Here is a 9,730-nt window from a genome sequence, read left to right as displayed (position 1 = left end):
AATGGATAGACGATTTAGATATAACATATTGTAATGTCTCGAATTTCGAGGGTCGAGCAAAGCTCAACTCCCGAGATTTCGGACATCACTTATGCTTTACGAAAATCGATTTCTTCGATTACCTCTATGCTAGCCATTTGAGCATGCATGGAATTATACTAAACAGTGCATCATACTCCAGATTTAATGTAATTAAAGCAAATGAGTAAGTCCAAAATATATATTATGAGATTTTTTTTCCAGAATATGAGTCGATAGTTGGGTTCAGTTTACACACACACACACACACACAATTCCAAAAAAATAACAAAATGTAAGGACACAACGTCCAGCTAATCCCGTATGCCCAACGCTCCCTGTCTAGAAGTGCGCAGCCTACATCGGCCCATCCAAAAGCTGGAAGTAGGAGAACTCATCATCCATGAATGTCTGCTCCAGCACATTAGCATCGACGGTCCTGCATTTACATTAATGTCTGGTTAGTGTTTTAAAATACCATTTCAGAGTGGAAGTGAGTGATCAACTCAATAGTTCCATAAAACATGGGTTACACATGTTATCAAGTCTATCAATATAGGAATGATAAAGCAACGTAAAACAAACATTTTCTAATTACTCTTCTTAATATGAATAATGGAGTTTATGAAATGATGCATGCCCTCACCATAAAACACTTATTCAATACGCGACTCCGACCACCTGGTTTGCAAATGGCTACACTTCCTTAACACACGACTCCAACACCTGTTTCGCCACATTCTAAGCTAATGCAATATGGTGAATGATTATGTTAGCCGAGTAATTAATTATGCATATTCATCTAGTAGTTTAAGTAAGTTAGAATACTTTTATTTTAATTATCGATCTCAACTGAATCACTAGGCACGGGACGGCTGCAGCAGTCCTACGCTTGTATTCTTGATCCATCTGAATTCGTCACGCCCAGATAAGTGCATACGAAAGGCAAATTGTAAAAGTAAGCTCGTGGTCACTACGGAGAGACTCATCACCCCAGCGTAGGCCGACAACATAGACACAGTGTCCCATACCACCATATCCAAGTCGCGAGTCTCAAGGATCGCGGTACCATGATTAATAATAGACCAATGCAATGGTAAGGGAGATGCCCCAGATTCAAGCAGCTGTGGTCATACATGGTAAACATATAAGAGGTCAGCCGGCTCTTTGGGCAATTTCGGTTGATGCGGGCGTACACTAACGTAACCGGCATAGAGCACGTAAGCGCCCCACGTGGCCTAACCACTGTCAGTAGTCAATGTTCAACCCGCATCGTTTGAACTTACCCAGGGTGACCAACCTAATTCGGTTACCCAAGTGCAAGAATTTACCGGCTACTTGGACTACTCTCGTAGTTCTTTTTCTATTCAAATCATTTCAACTGGCATTCACAACACAGGGGTTAACATTTGATAATCCAATTTTAATAAACTACTCATTTAGGCATTTCATTGAACACATAAGTAATACTACAATACAACTTGTAATTTATTTCCTAGAAATTTAAGTATACTTAAGATAACAAATAAACTCCACCATAGCAATCATAAATCATAACTGAATAATAGCATTGATAAATCGCAACCTAAATATTTATGGTCCGCACCTATTGGTAGCACATTCGACTCGGACTCGCCCCTAAGGTTACGTTTCCAAGGAAGAATCATCAGCTGCCTAAACAAGCACATGGGTTAGTTAGGGTTAGGAAAAACCCATTTGAAGACTTACATCTACAGGAAAGGTTCGTAGTCTTACCCTAGATCATCGTCGAATAAGTTTCGACAGCGGGAGTAGTCGTAGTTAGGCTTGTGAGTTAAACGGAAGAGGGTCACCCTTCATAGCAAGCACTCATTCGATCTCTCTCTTCCTTATCTCTCTCCTTCCTCTTCTCTTTCTCACCTTAAAGCTCTCAATTTTGGATTGGGAGGAAATAGGGCGAATTATGAGTTATTTATAGTTCCATACAGTGTGCAAATGGCCCTAGGGCTACCTTATTTAATACTTATACCTTATGGGCGGTCATTTCTAACAACAGGGCCCCCTAGGAGGGCCCGGGGGCTCATCTATACCATGTGGTAGGTTCTCTACTAATGGATCAATGCTAGGATACAGTTTCGGTACGATCGGATAAGCAAATCGGTCGTGGGAAGCCTGTGTCAGATCAACGGTTGGTAATATTCAATCGGGGTCGCGGTTATACGGATGTGTGCGGAGAATTATCCTTATCCTAAGTGTGAAGTTTGGTCATAAACCGATGGTCCGAAACTCTCAACTTTACGCAATAGTAGACAACCCAATTCACTTAAATTTCAGCTTCTTCTTTTATGGTATTAACACTTCTCATGCACCCGTCCTTTCGCTCAAGTTGAGCGATTCTAGACACCATCCAGGTTCGACTCCCGTGCTGAATGTCAAGCCCAGTAAGCCGGATATTTTTCTATAATTTCAAGGCTAGTGGACCCCCGATGTGCAGTCTAGGTACCTTACGGAGTTTCAGGGCACTCCCGAGAGGGGCAGCACATTAGAATTTTACTTGGGTTATCGGATGGCGTTGCGTTAGTTCACTCGTGATCCTAAACTATTTTCATTGGTAGGGATGGTGGCTCAAACTTAATTTCCCTAATGTTAACTACTAACGCACACCTAATCGTCAGTAGCTAGTCGAGTGTGGCCCTCGGGCGCTACCATCTATGATTGAACCCAGGTCTTAGTACGGACTTTTCTATGACGTTATACATATACCTCATGATGGGACCCACAGAATTTGCTAATGTCAATACACCAGCTATGTAGTTGGTGTGTAATACACCAGCCAATATACTTCCATTCAAAACTGGCTAAGGCTCCGGTGGATTTCTAGATCTACTGAGGTGAGTGAGATCCCGATCGTGGGACCCAACGTGATATATGTACCTTATATCCTTGCCATCCATCCATTTTGAAAATTCATTTAAAAGCATAAGCTTAAAAAATAAAGCAATACAAATCTTAAGTGGACCACGATATAGAGAACAGTAGTAATAGATTATTAAAAACTTTTCATTAGCCACAAAAGTTTTGGACAAGCTGAAATTTGCACGGTCTGTTAGTTTTGATCTTTGTAACTTCATCAATAGCTTAGATGGAAAATAAACTCTACGATGGCTCATAAAGTTTTTAATGGTGGGAGACAATCACAACAGTTTCCTGCATTATAGTCCGCTAAAAAATTGGATCTGCCTTATTTTGGAATTACGCTCTAAAATGAGATTTCAAAATGGATGGACGGTATGGATGTAATGCACATACATCATGGTGATATCAGACGTAGGTCGGTGGATCCGGGCATACAGACCAAACTGTGCCCATCCAAAACACGTTGGGGAAACATCACGTGCACGCACCTAAAAAGGCATGGCCCCCACATAAAAGCGTGGGCCCATCTAACGGACCAATAAAGACCGTTACTTTGCGCGCCGACAGCAAGACAACGCTCGAGCGGAAGCTCGAAATTTCTAGAAAAAGCCAGAGCCGTACAACTCTCATGTCTCGCAACGCCGGGTCTCCTCGCTGGACGCGGATTTCCTGCGAAAGCCTTCGGCAGGAAGTTCCTGCGCTGGGAACTTAGGTGGGGCCATCTGTGATGTTTTTGAGAAATCCTCCCCGTCCATCCGTTTTGTGAGTTCATTTTAGGACATGTTGTCAAAAATAAACCGTATCCAAAGCTTGAGTGATCCGTACTAATAGTTAGGGAAATTCCTACCATTGAAACCTTCCTAGGTTTAACGGTGATCTTTAGATGCCATCCATACCGTTAATAACGTCATTCCTATTGGGATGAATTGAAAATAAAAATATTAGCATGAATCAAAACTTCTTTGGCCCCACAAATACTTCAACTGTGGATATTTAATTATCACGTTTTTGGCTCACTTGAGCTTTGGATACGGTTCATTTTTGATAACTTGTCCTAAAATGAACTCACAAAACGGATGGACGGAGAGGATTTCTCACAAACATTACAGTGGGCCCCACCTAATTTCCAGCGCAGGAACTTGGTGTGAAAGGCTTTCGCACGAAATCCGCGTCCCTCCTCCATAGACTTATAATCCCATCTCGGCCGTCCATCCCGAAAAGATCAAACGGCCGAGACACGACAGAAGTTTCTGGAAACCTTAATACACGGACTATAAAAACACTCTCCTCCCCCCTCTCTGCAATTAGAAAAACCCTAAAGCGGGCATTTATTTCGATTTTCCTTCCTTTTATCTTCTTATTTTCTTCGTCTTCGATTCCCGATCTCGGTCTCTACAAGCAAATGGCAGGAAAGGGCGATGGTCCGGCGATCGGTATCGATCTCGGCACGACCTACTCGTGCGTGGGCGTTTGGCAGCACGATCGGGTCGAGATCATTGCAAACGACCAAGGGAACCGTACGACGCCTTCCTATGTCGCGTTTACGGACACGGAGCGTCTTATCGGTGATGCTGCGAAGAATCAGGTCGCTATGAATCCGATTAACACCGTTTTCGGTAAGTTTTCAGCTTCTCCATCCTTAATTCTGAGATTTGTCCTGATTTTTAGTAGTTACTAGCGTAGGTCTTGTTTTTTTAGTGAGATCTGTGATCTGATCTTTGTTTTTTGAGGCCTGGTGCTTTTTTTTGGGTGATGTTGAGCTGTAATTAGCCGTAAATCTTGATTTTTGTGTGAGATCTGCGTTTTTCTTCTTAGGTTTTGAGATCTGACCCTCTTTGCCGTGCTCTTGGGTTGTTAGAGGCCGTCGATCTTGATTTGCTGCGCATTATGATCGACGCATCTGAACTTCACTTGCTTTTTTGTATTTTAAGTTGTTATTACCCATTCCTCCTGCCTTTTTCTCCCAGGGTTTCGTGTTGATCGTTTGTTGATTTAGCCGTGTAGAGCGATTAGAGCAGTTATTAGCCGTATATTGCCATCTAAAATAGTTGTTTTGTCGTGTAGTTTTGATTGTTTTGCTTTCAGTTTCTGGAGAGGGGTTTTTTTTTATTTTTATTTTTAATATATTATTGGTAATTTTATTTTTAATATATTATTGGTAATTTTATTTTTAATATATTATTGGTTTTAAGCAACTGGTCTTTACTTTTCTGTTCGGGATTCTGAATTGTCTTTGGTGAATCTTTTGTTGATTGTGTTTGTAGATGCCAAGCGATTGATTGGCAGGAGATTCAGCGATACCTCTGTCCAGAGCGACATGAAGCTCTGGCCCTTCAAGATCATTGCAGGCCCTGGCGACAAGCCCATGATTGTTGTCCAATACAAGGGTGAGGAGAAGCAGTTTGCTGCAGAGGAGATCTCCTCCATGGTCCTCATCAAGATGCGTGAGATTGCTGAGGCCTACCTCGGTTCCACCATCAAGAACGCTGTTGTCACTGTCCCTGCTTACTTCAACGACTCACAGCGTCAGGCCACCAAGGATGCTGGTGTGATTGCAGGCCTCAATGTCATGCGCATCATCAATGAGCCCACAGCTGCTGCTATTGCCTATGGTCTTGATAAGAAGGCGACGAGTGCTGGTGAGAAGAATGTTCTCATCTTTGATCTTGGCGGGGGCACCTTTGATGTCTCCCTCCTCACCATTGAAGAGGGTATCTTTGAAGTAAAGGCCACTGCTGGAGACACCCACCTGGGAGGAGAGGATTTTGATAACAGGATGGTGAACCACTTCGTACAGGAGTTCAAGAGGAAGCACAAGAAGGATATCAGTGGCAACCCAAGGGCGCTCAGGAGGCTGAGGACATCCTGCGAGCGGGCCAAGCGCACCCTCTCATCCACAGCTCAGACCACGATTGAGATTGATTCCTTGTATGAGGGCATTGATTTTTACTCCACCATCACCAGGGCCAGATTCGAGGAGCTTAACATGGACCTGTTCAGGAAGTGCATGGAGCCTGTAGAGAAGTGCTTGAGGGATGCCAAGATGGACAAGAGCACCATCCATGATGTTGTCCTTGTCGGTGGCTCCACCAGAATTCCCAAGGTCCAGCAGCTTCTGCAGGACTTCTTCAATGGGAAGGAGCTCTGCAAGAGCATCAACCCTGATGAGGCTGTGGCCTACGGTGCTGCTGTCCAGGCTGCTATCTTGAGTGGGGAGGGCAACGAGAAGGTGCAGGACCTCCTGCTTTTGGATGTCACCCCTCTCTCGCTTGGTCTTGAGACCGCTGGTGGTGTCATGACTGTCTTGATACCAAGGAACACCACCATCCCCACCAAGAAGGAGCAGGTCTTCTCCACCTACTCCGACAACCAGCCTGGTGTCTTGATTCAGGTCTATGAAGGTGAGAGGACGAGAACAAGAGACAACAACCTTCTGGGCAAGTTTGAGCTCTCTGGCATCCCGCCTGCCCCTAGGGGTGTACCCCAGATCACCGTCTGTTTTGACATTGATGCCAATGGCATCTTGAATGTCTCAGCGGAGGACAAGACAACAGGGCAGAAGAACAAGATCACCATCACCAACGATAAGGGACGACTGAGCAAGGAGGAGATAGAGAAGATGGTGCAGGAGGCAGAGAAGTACAAGTCAGAGGATGAAGAGCACAAGAAGAAGGTGGAGTCAAAGAATGCCCTCGAGAACTATTCGTACAACATGAGGAACACCATCAAGGATGAGAAGATAGGATCGAAACTTGACCCAGCCGACAAGAAGAAGATAGAGGATGCAATTGAGCAGGCAATCCAGTGGCTAGACAGCAACCAGCTGGCAGAGGCTGACGAGTTTGATGACAAGATGAAGGAACTTGAGAGCATCTGCAACCCCATCATTGCCAAGATGTACCAGGGAGCTGGTGGTGATGCTAGCAGCGGCATGGATGACGATGGTCCCTCGGTTGGTGGTGGGAGCGGTGCCGGCCCGAAGATTGAGGAGGTCGATTAAGGTGGCTGGAGTTTGATCTTATGTTTTATTGTGTGTGTTTTTTGGGGATGGGATGGGATTCTGCTCTTCTTTTTTTTTTTTTTTAAATGGGAATGGGATAGGTTTCTGCTCGTGTTTTTGGAAGGAGCTCTCCTCAGAGGTTATGGGAAGAGGGAGCTAATGCCAGTTTATGTTTTCTTTTTTTGGGTTTACTTGATTTTGGGGGTTAAATACTATAAATTTTAAGTTTACAATGGAAGTAATATACCTACAGTTCGTAGCATAGCAATCTCTCTCTCTCTCTCTCTCTCAAAATGTTAGTCGTGGATCAGAAGTAGTGAACCATTTGGCCTAGGGTTTTGTTTGAAGGGTTAAATCGGTTAGGATACTGGTTGGACCAAGTGAAGTAAAAATTCAGGCCATTTGGTAGAATACCGTATGGATAGTTAGGACTGCTTTTTAAAGCTGTCCATTTCATTTGCAGATGAAACAATGCACTTGGCTGGCTGGGGGAGTGGCTTAGGGCGTGTTTGGACGGGCACGCTGGATGGGATTGGGTTGTATTAGGGTGGATTGCCCGCCTTTCAAGATGGTGTCAGTGGATTACACAGGTATGGCGTGTTTGGACGGGCGGACGGCAATTTAGAATGCATACAGTGATTGTGTTCGGACAGGCGTGGGATTGGATGCCATTCATGGGATTCATCTACAGCAGCATAGACTCCTTTATTGAGATGAAAAGGAAATCATGCCCAGCCATGTAAAAGCTGATTTTTCTAGTCTGACATGACCTCCCATATTTTTCTCATCCACACTATTTAGTTTGTTGTGTCCCATCACAGACGGACTATTTATCAAAACTTCCTTCGATTTCTACACTACAGATAGACGGAAAAGAATAGAAACAAAGCAACGGTTCATATTCAACAGAATGATCCTAACAATGATCAATTAGACTTTCCAATCCAAAAGGATAGTAGAGCAAAGTCAACATACCAATGGTCTGGATTACCAAGAAGTGGGCCTCACATCCCTATAATAAAAACCTGTGTACAAATTACAAAATTGTGGGGCCCACGTATGATATAATTTCCTCCGATAGGCCCTTCCACAGAAGGTCCCAAAATCCACCAAACCCAAATCGAAAATTCACCGAAACCACTATCAGATCTCTCTCTCTCTCTCTCTCTCTCATCTTTTCAGGGCTGAGCATCAAAGAGGAAGAAGGAAAGCCGGAGTAGCAAGAGAGGATGTATCGTGCGGGCAAGATGTGCAGGATCTGCACGGGTTTGCTCCTGATCGTGGTTCTGATCGGGTTGCTATTCGGATTCGGGGTTTTCAAGCACGGATTTCACAAGATCAAAGAGACACTTCATGAGGATGTTGGTAGAAATGAGACTTTTTCTTCTTTCCCAGCCTCAGGGAGGCCGTTCTTGGGTTATAACCGTCTCCCGCATGATTGCGCCGTACGCCCGATAACCCCCACAATCCAGCAATCCAGTCGCGAATCCACGCCTGTCCAAACAGACGGCTGCTCTGATGCTGTGGGATTCAAGTACCCCATCCAACCAAATAGGGCTACTGTATTGCGTGTTGGCCCACCTTTATGCTTTGTCATATATACATCCTTTTTTCTCCCACTTTGGGACCTGGTCTCAAAAATTAAGCAGATCCAGGAAATGGTGATGACTGAATGCCCCACCATTATGACGTCCTGGGGCCTACTTTAATGTTTATTTGCCATCCAACTCATAATAGGAACAACCGGACTTGGATGGAAATATAAAGATAGGCTTATCGAAAGCTTTTGTGGCCCACAAAGTCTTCAATGGTCATTCACCATGGTATAGGCCACCTGAGATTTGGATTTGTGCAAGTTTTGGGATCACATCCTAAAATGAAGTGGAAAAATGGATGGACGGTCTGGATGTAAAACACATTCATCAAGGTGGGCCCCACACGGTAGGGTGTTTGGGAGAGACTGCTGTGTGTGAAAATTGCAGCGATCGGATAAGGCATTTCTTTGGAAGGCCTCCGAGTGATCCGATGGTGATCAACAGTCTGGATCATCGCTCAAAGTGCTGAAAGTTAGTTCCCGAGGTAAATGAGTAAATGGCAAGGAAATGAGAGGAGGATTTGGAATGTAATGCATTACAATTTTTCAATATATTCAATGGAGCATATATGACATGCTAAATTAGTGATTATAATAAACCTATTAAAATATATAATTTAGTAAAAAATAAATGATTTCAAATACTCTCATCCAAACATACCTCAAATGTCATTTACATTCATTTATTGTCAATTCACTCCACTCCATTTACTCCATCCAAACCCGTCCCAAACACACCTCAAATGCCATTTCATTTACTGTCAATTCCCTCTACTTAACGGCAGACTTCAGATGTCTTGTTAAATAAAGCTATTTAGGAACTTTTGAGGGCCGTCCAATGTTTTCATGGCTTATATTTTTAACCCCATGCATCATGAAGCACAGTGCTACACTTACTAATGGAACATAAAGCATCATAAAGCTCACTACTACACTTACTAATGGAACATGGATTGTCTGCACATGCACATGTAGCCTGCATGTATGGCTCAGTCTTTGAATCTCCCATCTCATCCTACAGTCTCTCTCTCTCTCTCTCTCTCTCTCTCTCTCTCTCTCTCTACATGTAGACTAGACTGCACAGGCTCTCATCTCACAGGTAGGCTATACCTTTCTGCGTGCATGCCTGTAGCCTGAGCCTTTCCCTCCCATCCCTCCTCTCTCCATGTCCATGGCAGGTGCTATACTTATTAACAATGGGATTGAAAATTTCAGTAGAATGT

The 9,730-nt window shown here is 43.9% G+C and overlaps 1 protein-coding gene across 1 annotated transcript; it reads left to right on the top strand.

Moving 5' to 3' along the window:
* The first annotated feature begins 4,223 nt into the window (after positions 1-4,223).
* On the top strand, positions 4,224-7,175 carry LOC131243682 (heat shock cognate 70 kDa protein 2). Its single transcript, XM_058243196.1, has 2 exons — positions 4,224-4,529; positions 5,178-7,175. Exons 1-2 carry the CDS (start codon positions 4,316-4,318, stop codon positions 6,911-6,913), a joined length of 1,950 nt encoding a protein of 649 aa, XP_058099179.1. The 5' UTR covers positions 4,224-4,315; the 3' UTR covers positions 6,914-7,175.
* Positions 7,176-9,730: the final 2,555 nt, after the last annotated feature.

This window comes from Magnolia sinica, chromosome 4 (genome assembly GCF_029962835.1).
Source record: "Magnolia sinica isolate HGM2019 chromosome 4, MsV1, whole genome shotgun sequence".
Lineage (NCBI taxonomy): Eukaryota > Viridiplantae > Streptophyta > Magnoliopsida > Magnoliales > Magnoliaceae > Magnolia > Magnolia sinica.
This window is presented reverse-complemented; position numbering and strand designations above follow the sequence as displayed.

Bases quoted from the DNA above. Each gene is read 5' to 3' on its own strand.
- LOC131243682 (XM_058243196.1), top strand. From the start codon at position 4,316: ATGGCAGGAAAGGGCGATGGTCCGGCGATCGGTATCGATCTCGGCACG. The intron at 4,530-5,177 runs GTAAGTTTTCAG...TTGTGTTTGTAG, and splicing joins TCCGATTAACACCGTTTTCG to ATGCCAAGCGATTGATTGGC.